This window comes from Phoenix dactylifera, chromosome 1 (genome assembly GCF_051530095.1).
Source record: "Phoenix dactylifera cultivar Ajwa chromosome 1, Ajwa_hap1_PhDact_Kaust_v1.1, whole genome shotgun sequence".
Lineage (NCBI taxonomy): Eukaryota > Viridiplantae > Streptophyta > Magnoliopsida > Arecales > Arecaceae > Phoenix > Phoenix dactylifera.
This window is the reverse complement of record NC_143190.1, coordinates 25,254,245-25,276,988: the sequence shown is the minus strand read 5'-3', so window position 1 is coordinate 25,276,988 and position 22,744 is coordinate 25,254,245. Positions and strand designations below refer to the sequence as shown.

At 43.9% G+C, this 22,744-nt stretch overlaps 3 protein-coding genes across 5 annotated transcripts in view; 2 read left to right on the top strand and 1 right to left on the bottom strand.

Moving 5' to 3' along the window:
* Positions 1-22,744, bottom strand: part of LOC103720749 (DNA-binding protein) — a 94,768-nt gene that overhangs the window by 44,631 nt on the left and 27,393 nt on the right. For 2 of the 3 annotated variants that reach the window (XM_039117076.3, XM_039117077.3), the window contains exon 7: positions 21,093-21,280. The exons of the other annotated variant lie outside the window; for it this stretch is intronic. In XM_039117076.3, the coding sequence (XP_038973004.1) occupies positions 21,093-21,280 (188 nt within the window). The remainder of the gene's footprint in view (positions 1-21,092; positions 21,281-22,744) is intronic. 3 annotated transcript variants of the gene reach the window in all.
* On the top strand, positions 3,459-4,650 carry LOC149768551 (uncharacterized). The gene is made up of 2 exons (XM_089930501.1): positions 3,459-3,591; positions 3,737-4,650. Exon 2 carries the CDS (start codon positions 3,739-3,741, stop codon positions 4,648-4,650), a length of 912 nt encoding a protein of 303 aa, XP_089786627.1. The 5' UTR covers positions 3,459-3,591; positions 3,737-3,738.
* On the top strand, positions 5,343-5,868 carry LOC148715126 (uncharacterized). Its single transcript, XM_088721127.2, has 3 exons — positions 5,343-5,478; positions 5,563-5,696; positions 5,785-5,868. The coding sequence occupies exons 1-3, from the start codon at positions 5,343-5,345 to the stop codon at positions 5,866-5,868; spliced, it is 354 nt and encodes a 117-aa protein (XP_088577253.2).

The following is a 22,744-nucleotide window of genomic DNA, read 5'->3' as shown; positions in this document are numbered from 1 at the left end:
GGGAAGCTTTATGGCAAATTGAAGCGATTCAATATCAATCCTAAGCTGATCAAGTAGCAATAATATAGTTCTACAGAACTCAAGAACAGAGAGATGCTTTATGGCAACTTGAAGCGATTCAATATCAATCCAAAGCTGATCAAGTAGCAATAATATAGTTCTACAGAATTCAAGAACAGAGAGATGCTTTATGGCAAATTGAAGCAATTCAATATCAGTCCTAAACGGATCAGGTAGCAATAATATAGTTGTGCAGAATTCAATAGCAGAGAGATGCTAATTTGATGGTTCACAATACAAGGTTTGCTTAACCAGTATTGAAGGACATGCTGGCCAACGACTGGTTCAGCATGGTACGAGTCTGACCATTACATTCTAGGGCATACTGTAACAGGGAGAGTAGAGCAGGAGGGAGAAGGAGAGGAAGAGAGAGAGGGAGGAGGAGAGAGAGTGAGAGGGAGGAGAAAAAACCCTAACACTAGGAAATCAGGGATCGGAGATGGGGAGAGGGGTGAGGGAGAGAGATAGGGAGATCGAGAGAGAGAGGGAGAGAGAGAAACTCACCTGTGAACGTGAGCTTTTGCCATCGATATGGCCACCCTGGGCGATGATCTCCAAGATGGGGATTTAGGATATAAGGAGAGGATTAAGAGAGAGGTAAGATGAAATGTACTGAGAGAGAAAACAAGGGGGCCAAATCTCAAACAAAAGCATTGTCCTATTTCTTCATAAAAGTATCTGTTGCCGTTGGGAATCAGTTCAACCGAGGCACCCAGCTAAATTACTGGAAGGCTTCGCAATCAACTATTCAGGTTGTGAAGATCAACAGAAGGTTCCAATATCCCCAAGATGGTACTAGGAAGAGGAGACCATGCTCGGACCTTCGCTTCGGCGCCAGACTAGACCTGAAATTGCAAAGACGAAAAAGTCCTCTTGTCGAAGAGTATCCGATGATGTCCTCTCAAGGAACAGCGGAGGTGATGTGAGAATGGCGGAGTGATGGCACAAAGACGTATGAGAACTCGAAAGCACTTACTTGGAGGGTCCTCTAGGATTAGATTGTATAGACGAAGGTCGACGTCTATTGTCGAAGCATTCGAGCATGCGGATCTACCATCTTTGGCAAGCCCTCGCACATTCCGAAGATCATGCATAGTCGTTTTGCTCACGTATCACATCCCGTGCATCTCGCTGATGCAATTAAAGAAACCACCCACGATCATGGCCAAGGCATCGCTAGCTCGGAAGAGATTTTGAAATTTGAAGAACTCTCTATGCACTTCTGGATGGGCCACATGATGGGCTTCGATTGATTCAATGGAAGCATCATGGAAGGATCTACTTGGTCAATCTGCCACATCGACTATGGTCAGTTTCAAGGCGTATAAATTTTTTCTCGCTTCCAAGGCCGAGCAAACTCGTTGGTTCGGGCAGTAGAAGTAGACTTGTCGGTGAGGCTGACCAGTCGAGGTGACCCATAAGGCCAAATCAAGTTGTGTTATTGTGCCACTGCAACTGTCCCTTCGGTTTCACTATAGGGATCTTCTGGATACTACATTTATGAGGTGCATGCCTGCTTCTACGCTTCCCAAAGCATTTTTGTTTGCGGCAGAAATATCGGCACAATGATTAGATGTGGTTTCTTGGGCCTCCGCAGGTACTTCTAGATTCAAATGTAGGGTCCGATGGTGATCCGAGTGATCTGGGAGCAAACATCCAAGCGACACATGGCAAGGATCAACTAGGGTAGGTGAACCAATGTGCTGATCTAGGTTGTCTGAGGTTTTATATAAGGCAGGAGGCTAGTCCATCTCCCCTACTTCAATCTCTTGTATTCTGAGACTTAGAGAGAGAGGGATATTGGGGTTTAACCCACAGTCATTCCTCCTTGCGCTCCTACCAAAGTCTCGTCGCTTCACCAGAGTTCTTTCATTGTAGACTGTCGTGGATTTTTGGTAGATTCTTCTTAAGCCTTTTTATTCTAGGCTTATCATGTGCCTTCTTCCCCTTCTCTTCTTTCCCTTTTTTGTCTTTATTCTTCCACAATGGATCCATCTGCATGGATATTGAGAGAGCGAGTCAAGGCTCGCCTAGCGGAGCTTCTGCGGCCTTGGGCAAAACCCAATCCAAGGTTGTCTTGATTTCGGATACTGAAAAAAGTACACTAGAAGAGTACGACCTCAATTGGGTTTAGGCCAAGCATTTTATTCCTCGAAGCTTCTAATTGGGGTTGCCTGATACTTCTGATTGAGTGACATTGCCTTGAGATAATCAGCTCGCCCTTTATGAGAAAACTTCAAGAGCAGGGCTAAGGCTTCCCATTCCTTGATTATCATCTATCTGCTGGCCTAGTACCAGCTTGTCCTAACCTAGCTTGTCTCTAATGCTTGGAGGATGATAGTCGGTTTCTTCTATTTTCTGATACTCCACTGGATTGTCCCGACCATGGGGTTGTTCCGAGCCTTCTTCCATGTGAAGGCACATGCTCCGAACAAAAGATGTTTGTACTTTTCCTACAAAAAGGGTTACAATATCCTCCGACGGGCCCTTCTTCTATCCATGGTTGAAGGGTCAATTCAAGGAATGCCGTACCGGCCCGTACCGGCCGATACGGGCCGGTACAAACCGGTCCGGTGCTTAACCGGTATATCCGGTTTTCATCTGCGTTTTTTTTTTTTTAAGAAACCACAGCGCTTCGCGTTGTGGTTTCAAAAACCACGCGCGGCGCGTGATTTCAAAAACCACGCGCGGCGCGTGGTTTTAAGGGAGAAGTGGCCCGTGGGCCACTTCTTTCCACAAAAAAAAGTTTTTTTTTTTTTTTGGGAACCACAGCAAGGCGCTGTGGTTCCTAAAACCACCACGTTGGTTTCAAAAACCACGCGCCGCGCGTGGTTTCAAAAACCACGCGCCGCGCGTGGTTTCAAAAACCACGCGCCGCGCGTGGTTTCAAAAACCACGCGCCGCGCGTGGTTTCAAAAACCACGCGCCGCGCGTGGTTTTAAGAAGGAAGTGGCCAACGGGCCACTTCTTTCAAAAAAAAAAAAAAATTGCTGTGGCCGACAGGCCACAGCTTCTTTTTCTTTTTTAATGGGAAAGGAAGTGGCCTCCGGCCACTCCTTCCCATTAAAAAACAAGGAAGTGGCCTCCGGCCACTTCTTTCCCATCAAATCAACGAAAGAAGTGGCCGAAAGGCCACTTCTTTTCTGTTAATCTGGGATTAACAGCACGATCTTAAGCCTCTCGTTCGGTTATAAAAACCGAACGAGGCTCACTTCTTTCCCAAACAATTTGAGGTTGAGAGGTTCTATTTAAGGTGCGGAGACGGAAAGATTTGAGAGATAGCGAGGAAGAGGTCCTGCCCAAAAAATCCAGCGGAGACTATTTAAGGTGCGGAGACGGAAAGATTTGAGAGATAGCGAGGAGGAGGTCCTGCCCAAAAAAGCCAGCGGAGACGGAAAGATTTGAGAGATAGCGAGGAGGAGGTCCTGCCCAAAAAATCCAGCGGAGACTATTTAAGGTGCGGAGACGGAAAGATTTGAGAGATAGCGAGGAGGAGGTCCTGCCCAAAAAATCCAGCGGAGACTATTTAAGGTGCAGTTTTTTTATCCTATATTATTTCATTAATTTTGTTAATAATTTACTTAAAAAAATAGTTTATAAATTACTTAAATAATAAGATAATGCAAAAATTTACTTTATTAGCTTAATTTTTTGATAAGTTGTCCTTTTATGATAGAAATGGAGCCATCAAGAAAAACGAACCCTGCAAAGCGTGATATTGGCTGGTCTTATGGGCGAAGACTTGGAAGTGAGGGGCAACGACACCAGTTTCAATGCAAGTTTTGCGACAAGGTTTTCAAGGGAGGAGGGGTAACCAGGTTGAAGCAACACTTAGCCGGAAATTCCGGTGAGGTTGCTACGTGCCGAAATTGTCCTAACGAGATTCGTGTGCTGATGAGGCAGAATCTTGCTGAGGCCAAAGAAGCGAAGGAGATGGCTTCCAAGAAGAGGGCGGAGGTCGATCGCCAAGCGGCAGAGCCACCTTCCTATCACTCTAGGGAGCCAGAGGAGGTCGAGGATCTAGATGAGGAGGAGGCAGATATTCAGGCGGCCATGCATGCAAGCCTGGATGATCAGTGGCAGCAGGAGGAGGTGGCCAGGCATAGGGCTCGAGTCGGGCCCTCTGCATACGAGTCGGGCGGCGGTTCTCGAAGCACTAGACAAGATCCAGAGTTCTTGAGGACAACTTCAGTAAGGGAGGGCGTCGGCAAAGAACGTGGCCGGATTGCATCTATGCTGGGTAGTTTTGGTAGCCGAAAGAAGTCATCTAGAGGAGTTCCAGAAGGAGCGACAATTCATGATGTAGATCCGCATGCTCTCCCCAGTAGAGATTCAAGGCAGCAGAGGGTAGACACAATGTGGATGAAGGATAAGAAGAAAACTATGTGGCGAGCTATTGGATCCTGGTTTCACTTCAGCCACATCCCAGCGAATGTGGCAGACAATACATACTACAGGTCTGCCATTGCCGCCATACAAGCTGCCGGTCCCGGTGTAGCTCCTCCAGGCCCGAAGGATATATACGGTGAGCTTCTTGACAACAATAAGGAGGAGCTGGAGAATTGGATTGACTCCTACAAGAGCAAGTGACCCATATATGGACTAACCATCATGTGCGATGGTTGGACCGGTCCGACCAGGCGGAGCATCATCAACTTCCTGACATACTGTGATGCTAAGACCTTCTTCCACAAGTCGATTGATGCTTCGGCTTATGTGCACAACACCTCGTACATGCTGAAACTTATGGAGGATGTGATTGATCTGGTAGGAGAGGAGAATGTCGTGCAGGTCGTCACTGATAATGGGCCGCAATATAAGGCTGCCGGGCAGGTCTTGATGGAGCGGCGGCCATATATTTTCTGGACCCCATGTGCTGCACATTGTATCGATCTTATGTTGATGGACATTGGAAAGATCCGTAGGGTGCAACAAACCGTGGAGACAGCCCAACGCATTACGAGGTATATTTATAACCATAACTGGGTTCTTTCATTGATGAGAAAGTATGCAGGGAGAGAGATTCTGAGACCAGGAGTCACACGGTTTGCTACCAACTTCATCGCACTTGATAGCATACTCGAGAAGAGAGGAGCCCTACGTCAGATTTTGCCAGTCCCGAGTGGTATGATAGTAGATATTCTTATGCCGGCACTGAAGGAAGCAAGATAGAAGACTTGGTGACGAGACAGCCATTCTGGCAGCGGGCTACTACAATAGTCAAGGCTATCAAACCATTATATGAAGTGCTGCGGGCCGTAGATAGCGAGATCTACCTCCAGATGGGGTTTTTGTATCACATGATGGTCAAGGCAAAGGATCAGATTATGGAGGCAGATCCAGCACATGGCCGGTCATACATCAACATCATTGAGCAACGGTGGGGAGCGCAAATGGGTACGGAATTACATCTAGCAGGTAAACTAAGATATAATTATAGTGACAATTATAGTGATGGATATAATTATATAATTATGCTAAGATAGTCTCGTATATGTGCAGCATACTACCTAAACCCCCGGTTTCAGTACAGCATAGATGGAATTGGTATGGATGAAACACTTCTGGATGCTTTGCGTAATGTGATTTACAAGATGGAGGCAGATCCAGAAAAAGCGGCCCTATGTCTTGAAGAGGTAATTATGATTTAGTAATTACTAGCATGTGTAAGTATATCAGCATCTTCAATTATTAACATGGTTTTCTTATGCTTATTTTTCACAGAGCAAATTATTTAGAGAGGGCAGCTACAGTTTTGGCCAACGAGCGGCTGTCGTCAGCCAACACAATATGAATCCAGGTACGTGACACATCAGGAAAACATTCACCTGGTGTTACTTAGTTACTATTATGGAACTATCATATATGTAATTTTCATAAATATTTTTGCAGCTGAATGGTGGGTGCATTTTGGCGGATCCGCGAGAAATCTAAAGCGGATAGCTATCCGGATCCTCTCCCAAACAGTCTCCTCTAGTGGATGTGAGCGCAATTGGTCCACCTTCGCCCTTATCCACAGCAAACAAAGAAACCGTTTGACGCAAAAGCGCCTCAACGACCTTGTTTATGTGCATTACAATTTGCGGTTGAAGCTAAAGTGCATCCAGGAGGAAGTGGAGCTCAAGTATACAGATCCGATTTATGGGTCCTTCACCGCTGATGACGATGATCCACTACTCGGCTGGCTTGTAGGCCAGCAGCAGGAGCCCGAGCTTGACGAGCCAGGATCGCCTCCACGACCAGCTACCTTCATAGCCACCGAAGCTGGGGTCGATCCAGAGCAATGGGCTGAGCGCAATATTCCACGCACTCCCAGAGCTGATCAGCCGCAGGCACAGGGGAGCCAGACAGAGAGGGCCAGGAAAGGAAAACAAAGAATCCCAATGGAGAGTGTCGAGGAAGAGACTTGGACTAGCAGCGATGAAGGTTCTGGTGGTGATGGATCTTCTAGCCATGGAGGGAGCGGAGGACAGTATGGTACTCATGAGACACAGCCAGAGGGTGGTCTTTATTTCACCGGTGAGTCCCAATTTATGGGTGCTACACAGGATACGGACCACGGTCGACCACCTGATAGAGATCGTGAGGATATTATTGGATATAGAAGACGGGCTCCTCGAGGTCGTTCAGGAAGACAGGATACGACTGCAGATCCGACAACATACGGATACGGATTCTATTATCCACAGCCTCAGCCTGACGAATACGGATATGGTGCATTGGATTTTGCTTCCGCCATATTTGGATGGGCCCCTACACAATCAGAGGACACCTCTCAGAGCCAGAGCGTGAGCGAGAGATCCGACAGTTCTTATAACCTGGCGCGCGTTCCTTCTGATTGGGTTGATTTGCCTCCTCCTGATTATACTTATGATCCAGATATCTACGAGAGCCATCGGCACTCGTTCCGATTTTAGATATCCTAGAGTACTTTAAATGTATGTAAATGATTGTATCTTAATTTGAAGATATTTTATGTGTATGATTTTATCATTTGGAACGGGAGAAAAACATAACATGCAATCATGCATCATATATGTTTCAAATTTCAACCCTAAATTTAAATATGAAAATATCAAAAATCATGAAAAAAGTAATAAAAAAACATCAATTTTCACTTAATTTAAGATCCAACAGAGACAACATTAAAAAAAAAAAGTCTAGCTCGCGGAGCCCGGCCAGTACCGTACCGGTCCGGACCGGTACCGTACCGGTCCGGCCGGCCACCGGTACGCCGAGCCGGACCGGTACGCCGGACCTTGGGTCAATTCTTCTTTTTGTGAATTCGACAGATTCGTGGAGCTTTTCGACATGATGGAAGTCACCGAAAAAGAAAACATTGAGCCTTTTTCTTGTCATGCTGAACGAGGTGCAGGAGTCGGTCAATGTCCCTCGCTTGATGAGGACCCGAGGTTTTGCCAAGCTACTTCGTGAGGTGGCTTTAGTAAATGCCAAATTGACCTTTATAATTAGGCCTTTACATTGATCAATTGATCTAATCACTTGACCCAATAACTAACCAAATTGACTCAAGTAACTAATAATGCAATAAAATAAAAATGACGCAAACTCGATTGGACCCAATCCAGGGCCCGACCCAGGATAGTGGCTCAAGATTATCTTCCAGCCACAATGATGTCAATCCTCGGTGCGAACGCGAGTGAGTGGCTCTGATGGCTCGATCATCTGACTGAATGGCTCTGATGGCCCCATCAATTCCTTCCAAGTGGAAAAAACTCGACCTCGTCGAGTGCAGGTCTGGCCGGCTATCATACTACTCTAGAAGGCCAAGGTCAAGGCGCTGCAACTCTACGCACATGATATTTTGGGGGTGGCAGCTCAACAACAAGTAACGGGTCAGGGTGATCAACGAGGACAGGTGTGTCAACAAAGAAGTCAGAAGGAATAAATGTTGTCTTTTTGTAGGAGACTAAATCTTCAATATTAAATGTCGCACTAATCCCATAATCCTCAGAAAGATCCACAACATAAGCATTCGAACTGATTTTCTTTAGGACCTTGAACGGTCCCGCACTACGAGCATGCAACTTCTTGAACGTTTCCAAAGAAAGTCGTTCAGGCCTAATTCTTACCATGACAGTCTCCTACACTTAGCTCGCGAGAATGTCTGCGCAAATCAGCAAGAAATTTATATTTTAAGTTATTAAAGTAAATGCATTTGCTGATTTCTTGATGCAATGAATGCAGATGCGATGCAAATGACTGTGCAAACTCAAATATTCCATGCTGATGAGACATGAAAATCAGGTCTATGGGCTATCTAGGTTTGTAACCATGCACCACATTGAATGGACTCATGCTTATGGACTTATTGACCGAACTATTATATGCAAACTCAACTGTCGGTAACACTAAATTCCAGATCCTAGCATGTTTACCTACCAGATATCTCAACGGGTTTCCAAGACTACGATTGATAACTTCAGTCTAGCCATCAGTTTGAGGATAATAGGCAGAAAAAAATTTCAGTTTGGCGCCCATCATGTACCAAAGGATTTTCCAAAAATAGCTCATGAATTTAACATCCTTATCAGACACAATAGATTTGGATAGGCCATGGAGTCTAACGACTTCGTCAAAATAAAGTTTGGTAATTCTAGAAGCATCGGAAGTCTTAGAACATGTCATCATCCGTCCACTTATCATGTGTAGCATGCTGATCAGTGGTCGGACGTGCTGGTAACGTGGAAATATCATTGTCGAGTACATAGCCTATTTTCTCGCAACTCAAAACAATTTTCAAGTTTCTTAACCAGTCTTTATAATTGCTTTCGATCAGATGGTTGGTCTCGAGAATTCGGATCAAAGGGTTAGAAGCTGACATTGTGATCTGTAGAGAGTAAATATTCTAGTTAGATTTTGTACTTGATCTTAATTTATTTTAGGATCTTTTAAAACAAATACACCTCCAACTATTTTCTCGAATCTTTCACACTCAGGTAGAGAAACGGAAACCCTTCGCGACTAGGATTTCAAGTGGGTACTGCGGTCTCATCGATTTACATGCCACCTCACCTAACAGTTATTGGCGACACATAAAAGGATGAATGTACAACTCTTGTACAATGCTTCTCAAGCAAGTTGCAGCGCTATCCGGTCTCTAAGTCATGAAGGCCTCACCTAACAGTTATTGGTTCCATTCCTTATTTAAGTCAGACCCACCGTATATCCGCAGAAACAAAGCTGTCATTGGGTCCTTCACCTAACAGTTATTGGGCCCAACCCCATCTTTACCCCGCAACATCTCATGCTAATAGAGAGGTCCTGCCCCCCGATGCAACTGACTACTGTAACCAGCCGAGACGAGTCATCATCGAAAAGACATTAGCAGCTCTACTACGGTGGAAGACCGCTAGACTTAATATTTATTCAAGGAGATTTAATTTAGATCTCTTTCATCATTTTAATTATTTACATCTTATGCAAATAATAATCAACCCGCTAAAAATAAATATAAAACAACTGATGATGTTCATGAATCCAAGATGAGGGTCATAAAACAAGCACATGCACGTCAATTAGTTAGATCGTCTTCAACTCTTGATTCGATCTTGACCACCCTTAATCCAATCGCGATCAACTTCTTAATCCATCTCCAATCAACTCTTGATCTTAATCCACGCAATTCGCGCTTGTAGAGGTATGCATCGATCAACCATTGACGTGCAAATACATCACAAATTACATTCTAGAAAACTATGCTATTAAAACAATAGTTACATTCCCTTTTTTATTAGACTCGCATGTCTTTAATACATCAATATAAGATGCACGCAGGCATCTGAATTTCTGAATTACATGTCATCACATAACATCACAGAATATTTCAGCACATGTAAAGGGTCCATCCATGATTATCACCACATGCATCTCATGCATTAATTAAAATTACAGATCTGAATATTTAATAGATTATGTCATCATATGAGTTGCTGATCATACAAGACATGATTCTAATTACTTGTAATCTCATTAATATAGCAATAGAATCATTAATCTATATGCATAAAAATCAGCAACCTGAAAATTCTGCATGCAGAAAAATACAGCAAGCATAATCTTTAAATTTTCAGAACTATCATGCCTTTAACCATTAATCCTAATCTTAATCTACGCAACCATGGCTCTAATACTACTGTTGGGATGCCGTGCATGACGCAGAAAATCAGATCCGCAACGGAAGAAGCATCCACGGATCCGTTCATCGCATGAACGTATTTTAAAACCGTTCGTAGATAGATTAGGATTAATTACTTTAAATAAGATCAGATCTTCACCTTGTACGGATAGATGTTCACCGCAATCTGATGATCGTTGTAATATTGAAAGGCTCGCTTGAAGCCGCACACGTGTCCAGCCTCTACGGGTATCCACACGAGGATGTAGATTGATCCAAGCGCGTAGATCTCACCGGAGTGCTAGCTCCCTTGCAGAGATCGCTTTTGATGGCTGAAATCCTCTTGAACAATCAACTCTTGATTGCTCCCAAGAGGAAAAGGAGAGAGGGAAGAAGAGGAGGCCACGCCCAAGAGAAGGGAAGGGAGGCCGCACGCCCCAAGAGAAAGAAAAAGAGAGCCGTCGGCCCTTTTTATTTTTTTTCTTTCCTTTTCTTACGGTCCAGATTTGCCCCCAAAGCCCCTAGGGCTTCCTCTCATGCACACCCCAAAAAAAATCCAAAAATAAAATAAAATAGTGAGGGGCGCACGCCCCTCCTTTTATTTTGTGCGTGAATCCTCCTCCAAGGAGAATTAGGTGGCTCAATCCAATCATAACTCAATTTGGACTATAGGACTCTTGATCCTTATCTAATAAGATGTCCTATTGTAATTAGGATTCATCAATCCTAATCTAATTAGGAGTCCTTTTGCAATTAGGATGCTTTAACCTAATCTAATAAGGAGTCCTTATTTAATTAGGACTCTAGGAGTCCTAATCCAATTAGGACTCATATAATTTTAGTCCTAATCCAATTAGAACTTTAAGAATCCTACTCCAAGTAGGACTCTAATAATTTGCAGTCCTAATCTAATTAGGACTCTAGGAGTCCTACTCCAAGTAGGACTCTTGAATCTTATCTAATAAGATCAAGCCCAATTAATTAAGTCCAATTGATTCAATCAAATTACAATCCAATTGCAATTATTCCTTCTTCTACTCACTAACTCTTAGTGGGTTAAACCAATTATCAATCAAATTAATAATTATAAACTATTGTGATTCCAAATCACAATCCAACCATCGGATCGGTCAATACCTCTAATGTGTGTGACCCCATAGGTTCTATTCTATCTGGTAGTTAGATATATTGTGATCTCTATCACAATATCATTGAAAACTCCCTTCAATGAATTGGAACAATTCCAACTTATCTTATGAGGGATCATTAACCATCACGATAGTCCCTATGAGTCTCACCATCCACCAGTGACACCTAGCAGCATATAGTGGCAACTCAGCAGAATGGAATGAATGAACCTCTAGGTGCAGTTATCGTATGATACAGTCCTTCTATCATAGATCCCTACAAAATGGAGGTCATGGATAACTCGTCAAACTCCATCGTCTGTCATATGTCAAGATTTATTCGACTTAAGTTCAAGAGTGAAAAACTCTTTTTCCACTTTACATACTGCCTTGGCCAAGGTCTTACGAACTCAGCCTCATAAATCACATAAGACCACTCCTTATCTACCAAAATCGATAGATTCCATATTGGTACATACCCTACTCCTACAATGAACCTACTGCAGCCAATATGCACCACAAGAACCTATATGGCTAGAGACCATGTATATGTGCAGTCAAACTACAACAACCTCACTGTGAATAGTCGAAATATCGTAGGTCAAAGGACCAGTCATAATACTGCAAATCAAGTCACTGACGAGTCGATAGACACCCAAGTGACTTCTTACTTTGGTCACGCTCAGTACCCTTTTTCTCTAACAAGCACCTGCACTATCACTCCAGTGTCCCTATACTGTGGACTCGAGACTCGTCCAATCAAAAGAATAGTGATTTGTGCACTAATCTCATCGGATCAATCACCGTTCTCGTGATGATCCATCGATCAGGAGCATTTAGGAATTAATCATCAATGACACATGGCTCAAATTCTCAACTCTTGAGAATATGCATCTTATTAATTTCTTGGATGATTCATAGACACAATATGAATAAAAAAGATGCACATTTATTATTCAATAATAATAAAGTCAAGTACAAAATTATGTCCTAGAATAAATTATGTGTCAGCCAGATTGGCTTCTAGGGCATACATCTAACAGGCACTACATTCTTTGGATCTCATAATCCTCTGAAGGGAAGCCTTAGCTGAGTCTAGTCGGGCGTAGGCCTGGGTGGACACTGTGGTCAAGTCTTGGACAACCTTTAGCAAGGCTTCGATGTTGGGATCCATGGCACATTGGGATTCTAACTGGGAGACAATACGACCACTACGAAGGTGCATATAACGAGTGTGCAAAATTGTACATGGCCCTACAATGTTAAGACAGTGGTGGTTCTTAGAAAGACCTAATGCATGAAAATGATGCCTAAAGCGCAATGTATATGTTCAATATAAACGGAAAGCTAATCCGTAGCAACTGAAATCAAACTTAGAATTACGTAATAAATGTAGACAAGTGATTACAATCAAATAGTGTGAGTGTTCTGTGTGTTGCAGGATTGCACGGAGCCTCAAAGAACTCCCAAAGATTAAGTAGCCCTACAATTAATGACAAATATGGGCCACTACAAGGGTTTTAGGATTGTCTGGGATATATGTGTTGAATTCACAATAAACTAAGTCAATAAAGCACATAAGAGTTCAACGATGTTGAATTTTAGACAAACAAATAGATTTTCTACAAATAGAGGATCTGACCTGGGTTAGGCGACAACCAGAAGTGTGGTTGTGACAAGCAGTCTCTTCAATTGGCACAAATAGGGCTTGATCATAGCAGCTCGGCGAACCTGGTCTCAGTAGCTCTGAAAAGGATGTGGCGGGCTGGAAGAGCCTGATGACTAGAAAGGGAGGGGGTTGGGTGGTGTGGTTGGGCCTGATGGGCCCAAAGTCGGAGAAGGGTGGTGGTGTGGGCGGGAGGGGTGATGTGGCGCAGTTGGAGAGGCGTAGTGATCGGGCCTGTTAAGCCTGCAGAAGATAAAGGGCGGGCCCGGGTGTTGAGGGGGATCGGGTGTAGTGGTGTGACAAGGGTTTCGATGCCAAAACCCTTGAGGAGATGAAGAGAGGGCTTGAAGCGAAGGAACGAAGCCGTGAGGAGCGGTCGAGTGCTATCTCACGGGACAAGGGGCAGAGGGGCGGTGGAGCTCGGAGGGGAAAAGCGAAGGGTGGTGGGGCTCGGGTGGAAGCAAAGGAGAAGGAAGCGGCAAGCAGCGACGGGGAGGGATAGCGGCAGAAAGGGGCGAAGGTGGAGCTCGGGCGGCGACGGGGAGGGGTAGCAGAGGATGGCGACGGGGGAGGCGGGAGCAGCCGAGGATGGAGACGGCGAGGGCGAGGCGGCGATGTGGGCAATCGCGAAGGGGAGGCCACAAAAAGAGGAAGAGCAAGTACTCTCTCTTTTTTTTTCTCTTTTTTTTCTCTTTTTTTTCTTTTTTTTTCTTTTTTTTTAACCCGGATCCGTTAGGATTCAGGTTATCGAACGTGACCCGCTCCGATAACCTGTTACGAGTCCGACACGTGCGGGTCACGTGGACTCGAGTTAACGGACTCAACCGCTCCAATAACTCGTGCCTAGTTCGGCTCCTTCATGGAGGCTTTGAGGGGAAGGAGTTGCAGGTGGTTACCTACTTCCGCAGAACACGGTAAGGCCGAGCGAGGAGCCGCAGGTGGCAGTGGTTCGATAGCAGAGGCCCTGCGGTGAGGACGCACGGTGTTTCTCCATATCCGGCACGCGGCGGCGGCATGAGAACGTGCTTGGGGAGGGACACAGTGGAGCTTCTCGACAGAGGGTAAGATTTTTTTCTCTCGGATATGGTGTATGGCGGTCGCGACTGGTCACGAGCGGCGACGGGAGCCGCTCGATCCGGCCGAGCGGGAGTGAAGGTTCGGTTGATCTGGCTGAGGGATCTCAATCCGTGTGGAAAACGATGATTCGGTGAAGTTGGAAACGATGGGATCCAAAGGCAAATACTGCAGCCGTGAGGAAGCGTCGTTTGATTTAGGGCTTGGAGCGGAACTTTTGGAAAGAAGGAACCCACGGAACAGGGAGGGCACGGCAAGACGGTTTCTTTCCCGTAGCCTGCTCCGATACTAACAACTGCAGTGAGGAGAGGGAAGGAGAAAGAAGAGAAAAGAAGGGGAAAGAAGAAGAACCAGGCTTTTCACCTTACTCTGGCCATGGCTTCACACCAGAGTTTCAGAGAAAAGGAGGCTATCTTTCATTCAATCATTCAATAACCCTAAACAAGTGTATGGACCATATATATATAGGATTAAAAAATAACAAAAAGACCCCTACAAAAAAAAAATAATCCCATAAAGGCCCTAAAATGACAATATGCAAACATGCCCAATCAACATAAAATAAAACAAAATAAAATAACATCAAATCAATCCAGCGACAATGAAAGTGGCTGGATCATCCTCCTCGACGACTGTGGCCCCGCGTAACAAGCGGTCCGGTACTGGTGTCCACACTAGTAGGCCATCTGATAGATCTCGATCGGATACCATTGCACATCGAAGACGGGCTCCTCGAGGTCATTCAGGAGGACAGGATGTTGCTGCAGATAATCTCGCATGTGGAGTAGAATCCATAGATGTATCAAGTTCTGAGTCTTCCTATTATCCACGGCCTCAAGCAGCCTATGGATATGGTGCATCGAAGTCATCTTCCGATAGCTACTACCCTGCACAGCCCGGAGGGTCTTACAGGTTGGATTTTCGTGCCAGCATATTCGGATGGACCCCTCCACAGCTATATTATCAACAGGACACCTCTCAAAATCAGAGTTTCAGCTAGAGATCCGAGAATTTTTATAACCCGACGCGAATTCCTCGGAAATTGAGCATACAAGACTACAACGCCACTTGGTTAGAGGGATGGGTTGATCTACCTCTTTATTATGCTGATGATATGGATATCGACGAGAAGCATCGCCACTCGATCCAATTTTAAATATCCGAGAATGCTTTAAATGTATGTAATTAATTGTATCTTAATTTGAAGATATTTTATGTTCATCTCATGATTTGAATCATTTGGAAGTAATAAGATACATCATCTAGTTTAAACCTTAAACCTAAATATAAAAACATCCAAAAAAGATCCAAAAGTGAGAACTTTCCCAAAAAAAAAAGACGTCGGGGCCGAAACCAGCCCCACCGGTACGGTACCGGTTCAGCTCGATTCAGTACCATACCGGTACCGGTGCCCACTGGTATGTCGATATGGTCGGTATGACGGTACGGCGGTACAGTCGGTACGGCGGACCTTCACTCTTGAATCATAGATCTGGCGTGAAGAACCGAGTTGCTGATGCATTAAGCCAAAAATCTTATCTCCTAACTATTTTAAATGCAAAGGTTATAGGACTCGAGGAAATGAAACTTTTATATCCTTCAGATATTTATTTCCAACCGATCTACCAGGACTTGTCTACAGGGGATCGGCGACAACACTTGGAGTATTCCCTTCATGACAAATTCTTATTCCATGGCACAAGGCTGTCCTAGAAACCTCTCTACGTGGCCACATCATCAGGGAGATCCACGGTGGAGGGTTACCTAGACATTTTGGTCATGATAAGACCATTGCCACAAGTCACCAAGCAATGCCGCACATGCCAACTAGCCAAGGGAACAAGGACCAACGCCAGGCTCTACACAGCCTTGCCTCTCCCGAGTTCTCAATGGGAAGATCTTAGCATGGACTTTGTGCTAGGATTACCAAAGACAGTACGTGGCCATGACTCGATTTTTGTCATTGTCGACTGGTTTTCAAAGATGGCATACTTCGTGCCTTGCTCCAAAAATTATGATGCTTCTCGAGTGGCTGCTTATTTTTGAGAGAGGTGGTTCGTCTACATGGACTACCGAAGACCATAGTTTTAGATCAGTGTCAAGTTTGTCAGTTATTTTTGGAAGGCTGGCAAAACTTGGCACGCGATTGTCTTATTCAAGCGCCTATCATCCTCAAACTGATGGGCATATGGAGGTCATGAATCAAAGCCTCGGCAACCTACTTCGATGATTGGTTCGTGATCGTGTTTACTTCATGGGAACTGATTTTAATGAATGCTGAATCTGCTTACAACAGTTCCATCAACCGTACCATTGACTTGGTTCCCCTAACCAACAACTCACGGATCAGCAGTGGAGATGATTTTTCGAGGCACATCCCAGGATCTACATGCTGAAGTTAGACGCTAATTAGCCACAAGCATCGAGTTATAAATTCAAAAAAGGTGATCTAGTTTTGATGTGGCTAAGAGCTAAACAGTTCTCTCGCAAAAATTATTAGAAGCTTCATCCGCGAAGAGTTAGACCATTCAAAATTCTGAAGCAGATGGCACCAAATGCTTATGTGCTGGAGTTACCCGAGAACCTTCAAATCAGCCCCATCGTCAATGTAGAAGACTTGCAGCTGTATGAAGGTCACCATGCTGAAATTGAAAACACCTTGCCAGTGCCAGCACTCCCTCGACGATCTGCCCCAAAAAATGAAATTGAAGCCATCCTAGATGATCAAATCGTTTCGACACGTTGAGGTAGATACCAAAAATTTCTGGTGAAATGGAAGAACCAACCCCTATCTGATTGTTCGTGGCTGAAGACAGAAGAGGTCCAGCGTCTAAACCCAGATCTGTACGAGCTATACCACTCACGTAACTCGACGAAGTCAAGTTCTTTCTCAGCCCGGGGGAATTGATGCAGCATGCTTGAGCCCCAGTTATCATGAACGTATGTGAAGTTTGGGCCTTGCTTAAGCGTGCCCAAAATACATTGAGTCCAAGAGTTCCAACGCCAATTACATTGGATCCATGTGACATTGGAGAGTTCTAGTTTATTTGGAGTCTTATTTATGACAAGTGCATTGAGCCCGTGCGTCGTTTGAAAAGTCCTAGCTGATTTGGAGTCTAAGTCCATGTGTTTTTGAAGAGTCCTAGTCGAATGGGAGTCTTAGTTAATTTTGTTTAGTTAACTTCATCAAATGATTGAATTGTTTTGAAAGAATCCTTGTTAAATAGGAGTCCCAAAATTCTGGTTGTAATGTTTCCTATTTTCTCCAACCTCCTACTCTATATTAAGGGGGGGGGCGTGGGTTGATGAATAAATCGAGATGAATGAGTTTAGTAAAAAAAATTGAGAGTTTTTTCTTCTTGAAGCGAGACCCTTCTCCTTCTTGGTGAGACACCAAGTCTCTTTGGAGGAAGTTGAGTGGAGATGGGACTCCTCTACCCTCTTCACGCCAAGCCTTTGGAAGTTGTATGAGAGTGGGACTCTCTCACCCAACCTCCTAGTTATCCTTTCCTTCCCGATGCCCCATCCTAGTCAATTCATCACACCACAAGCCCAATCCCAAATTGAGTCCAACCCAATCCCACGACGTCCTCAATCCCCTCAAGCACGACTCACACCTAATTGAGTCGTTTCCATGCCCAATTGACCATCTTCCCTCATCCCTAACCTAGCCATCCGCCAAGGAAGAAACCCTAGCCTAGCTAGCCGCCAAAGAAAAAGAAAAAAAAAGGAGCCGTCTGTTAGATGTATGCCCTAGAAGCCAATCTGGCTGACACATTATTAATTCTGGGACATAATTTTGTATTTGACTTTATTATTATTGAATAAATAAAAGACATTTTTTCATTCATATTGTTATTGTGTCTATGAATCGTCCAAGAAATTAATTAGATGATGATGCATATTCTCAAGAGTTGAGAATTTGAGCCATGTATCATTGGTGAATAATTTCTAAACGCTCCTGATCGATGGATCATCACGAGGACGGTGATCGATCCGATGAGATCAGTGCACACATTGCTTTTCCTGTGGATGGACGAGACTCGAGTCCACGGTGTGGGGACACTGAAGTAATAATGCAGGTGCTTGTGGATGGACGAGACTCGAGTCCACGGTGTGGGGACACTGAAGTAATAATGCAGGTGCTTGTTAGAGAACAAGGGTACTGAGCGTGACCAATACAAGAAGTCACTTGGATGTCTATTCACTCGTCAGTGACTTGCTTGATGTTGCAGTAGCGTGACTGGTCCTTTGACCTACGATGCTTCGGCTACTCACAGTGAGGTTATTGTAGTTTGACTGCACGTATACATGGTCTCTAGACATATGGATCCATGCAGTGTAGATTGGCTGCAGTAGGTTCACTGTAGTAGGGTATGCACCTGTATGGAATCTATCGACCTTGATAGATAAGGAGAGATCCTATGTGATTTATAAGACTGAGTTCGTAAGACCTCGGCCGGGGCAGTATGCACAGTGCAGAAAGAGTTTTCCACTCTCGAACTTAAGTCGAATAAATCTTCACATACGACAGATGATGGGGTTTGACAAGTTGTCCATGACCTCCGTCCTGTGGGGATCCACGATAGTAGGACTGTATCATACGATAACTGCACCTAAAGGTTCATCATTCCATTCTGCTGGGTGGCCACTACATGCTGCTAGGTGCCACTGGTGGATGGTGAGACTCACAGGAAATATCTCGATGATCGATAAACCCTAATGAGTTGAGTTGGAATCGTTCTAACCCATTGAAAGGAGTTTTCAATGATATTGTGATAGAGATCACAATATATCTCACTACCAGTCAGAATAGAACCTATGGGATCACACACACTAGAAGTATTGACCGATCCGATGGTTGAAAAGTGATTATGAATCACGAGTAATCAATTCGATTGATAATCAGTAGAAGGAACAATGAGAATTAATTAATTGGACTTAAATACAAATCCTACTTGGAGTAGGATTTCTGGAGTCCTAATTGGATTAGGACTGGGAGTCCTACATGGAGTAGGATTCCTACAATCCTAATTGAATTAGGATTTTGAATTCAATTTGGATTCCTACTTAGAATAGGATTCCTAGAAGTCCTAATTAAATTAGGACTTCGGATTCAAATTAGAGTCCTAATTGGATTAGGACTAAAATTAAATAAGTCCTAATTGGATTAGGATTTCTTAAGTTCCACTTAATTATTAATCTAATGAATCAAGATGACTCCTAATTAGATTAGGCTTGAAGGGTTCAATTGAGTCATGATTCATTGAGTTCTAATTGGATTAGGACATTGCATGGATCAAACCCAAAATTGGTTCGCCCTTGGACTAAGCCTAATTAGATTAGGGCTTAGCCACATTAGGGCATCCCAATCCTCCTTAGAGGAGGATTAGGGTTAACCATGAGGGATGAGGGAGGGGCGTTCGCCCCTTCCCCTTTTTTCTCCTTGGTGCGGCAACACAAGAGGGGCCGGCACCCCTCTTGAAAAAGGATCAAGGGCTCCTAACTTGTAGGAGCCCTACATGCCTTTAAAAGGAGAAGAGGGAGGCGGCACCTAGGGCATTGAAGCCCTCCTCCTTTCAGCCGTACGCCTCCCTCTCCCCTTTCCTTGGTTCAGCCGCTAGCAAGGAGAAGAAAAGAAGAAGGCCTTAGCGGCCTCCTCCTCCTCCCTTCCTCCTTCCAACGCAGGGAAAAGAAAGAAGGCTGCAGGGGTTTTGATCCATCTCTTATCTTCATCCTTCTTCTTCCTCCTCCCAAGCACAATCAAAGGTTGATTCAAAAGGAGGACATCAGCCATCAAAGTTGTCTCTGCAAGGGAGCTAGCACCTCGGGAAGACAAGAAAGCTTTGATCGGATCTCTACTTCGTATGGATACCCGTAGAGGCCGGACGCGTGAACGGTTTTCAAGCGAGCCTCCTTCCAAAACCACGATCATCAATTTGCGGTGATCATCTACCCGCACAAGGTAAAAATCTAATCTTCACATTTGTTTTAAAAGTTTTTAATTCTAATCTATCTACGAACGGTTTTTGAAACATGTTCATGAGATGAACGTCGATCCCGTGCATGCCTCTTCCGCTGCCATCTGAAATTTTTTGAATTTTCTGCGGTATGGGCGGGTTCCCAACACCGTCATCCTCCTCAAGGCCGGCCTCCTTCCCATCCGCCGCTGCATCACTCTCCAGCTTTAAGAGTATAAGAAAAATTATTGCATTTACAGGCACATTTGCTAGGTTTGATATACATTGTTGACTCATTCCCCATCAACTTAAGCCTTCAGGATGGGTCAACAACCAAGGTGGTTGATATCAATGAGTTCAAATCCCCTTTAAATCAGTTATTTATTTGATTATTCCCGATTATTTGATATCCTGGTTCTTTACAAGTCTTCTTGACTCATTCTGTCTTGACTCAGAGGGGTGTTAAACATGCTATACATTGTTGACTCATACACTAACAGCTTATGTGTTTGGTTTAATTGGATGGTTAATAACAATCAGCATTATGGTCAACAATCAATGAACTTAGTTCTCAAGTATTATGTCATGGAATTTCCTTTGCACCTTCAATTTTATGAGAAATTAGAGTTTCAATAATATAATCCTATTAATTATATGAGAAGAGAACTTTTCAACTGCAGACAATGCCAAAGGCAAATCCAAGATAAAGTTTAAATATTAGATAGCATGAGAAAATCATTATTTAATGCAAAAAGCAACATAGAACATTAGATTAGAGAAATGTTACCAAAAATATATAAATAAGAAAGATATAGGTATAAAGATCATGCTTGCCAATAACTATAAATAATATGTGTATCTGTTTAAAACATGTCCACCAAGAATGGTGCAGTGAGGTGCCTGAAATAAAGTACACAATCAATAAAAGGGTCCAAAATAACCTTCTAACTAATGTAAATAATCAGCATATATAAATGTTTCTTTGAGCACATTCGTGATACATAATTTGCTCAAGAAGACAAACCTATGAAATGTAAATTATAGTCCTATGACTCAACTCAAGGTACCTGTATGGAAAAAGTCGTTCAACGATGTTGTCAACTGCAATATTAGAAGCAGCACATGCAAGGATCTTTGATCCACATTTTACTTCTTGTAAGATTATTTCCACGATTGTTGTTGTTTTCCCAGTTCCCGGAGGCCCATGAAGTAAAAATACATTCTTAGACGAGAGGGCCTTTGAGATGGCATCTTTCTACAATAAAAGCAAAGGAAAAGGTTTAGTTGAAATATATGAAAAATCAAAAAGAAGTTATAAAAGAACTTGAAATTACTGCTCAAGGTCGGCGGAACCGTCCCGAATCGGACAATTCCGATCATATCGAGCCGTCCCAGCGACGAACCGGGATGGTTCCGGCAATAGAAACGAAACCCGTTGCGGTGAGAGAGAAGGAAAGAGAGAAAAAGAGAGCGGGGGAGGGAGGGAGAGAAGGAAAGAGAGGAAAAGAGAGAGTAGGTGGGGGAGGGAAGGAAAGGCTAGCGGAGGCCGGCGCTTGGGCAGTAGGCAGAGGTCGTAGCCATTCCCCTACTTTGTTCGAAACAGGGGTCCGGCTGCTAAAAAATTTCATAATTTTTAAGTAAAGTCGGCAAGTGAACTTTACTTAAAAATTACGAAATTTTTTAGCGGCCCGACCCCTGTTTCAAACGAAACAGGAGAACGGTCGCAGCCTCCGCCTACTACTTGGAAGCCGGCCTCCATCAACCCTCCATCGGCCTCCCTCCCTCTCTCCCCCTTCTCTCTCTTTTCATCTCTCCTGTTCACCCACTCCCCCGCCTCCTCTACTGTGTCGGTACATGCCCGGCATAGCACGGCACGAGCCCGTACCGACCCATGTTGCCGAGCAACTAGTATTACTTGAATAATAAATCATTAGATGTAACTAAACAAGATGTTCAAGCTACACTTCTAAACTACAGGTGGAGATGCTCAGAACCTAGGCCAGGCTAAGCTTCACCTAAGCACCATGCCACCACCTACTTTCAAAAGCATCTTGTTGGGAAATATCACTTGACTAAAAGCAGTCAGCTTGCAACAGTTAAGGTCCATTTCTAACAGAACAGTTCATTAACAGTTTCTATGATCCTCATGATACTATTAGGTTAGAATGGTTACCAGGTGCTAAAATTTATGCAGCAACTGAGAATTTCAGCCAAGACTTGATTCTACTACTACTGAGGTAGTAGAACTAGTAGTCTAGGTTTCTCTTCAATAATAGAAATAGACAGTATTTTCTTCTCCAACAGCACACTTCTAAACTGCCGGTGGAGATTCTCAGAACAAGATGTTATGTTCTTCTCCAACAAAACACTTCTAAAAGACACTTCTACACTTCTAAACAAGATGTTCAATTTGGATTAAAATATAATGGCTACTTGGTTAAACTTCTAAACTACAGGTGGAGATGCTCAAAACTTTGCCCGGGCTAAGCTTTGCCTAAGCACCACCTACTTTCAAAAGCATCTTCTTGCGTCAATGCTGGGCGATGTCTCAATATCAGTTGACTAAAAGCAGTCAACTTGCAACATCTAAGGTCCATTTCTGACAGAACAGTTCACTAACCGTTGTTATGATCCTCATGACACTATAGGGTTAAGAACTTAAAATGGTTCCCAGGTGCTAAAATTTATGCGGCAACTGAAAATTTTAGCCAAGACTCTT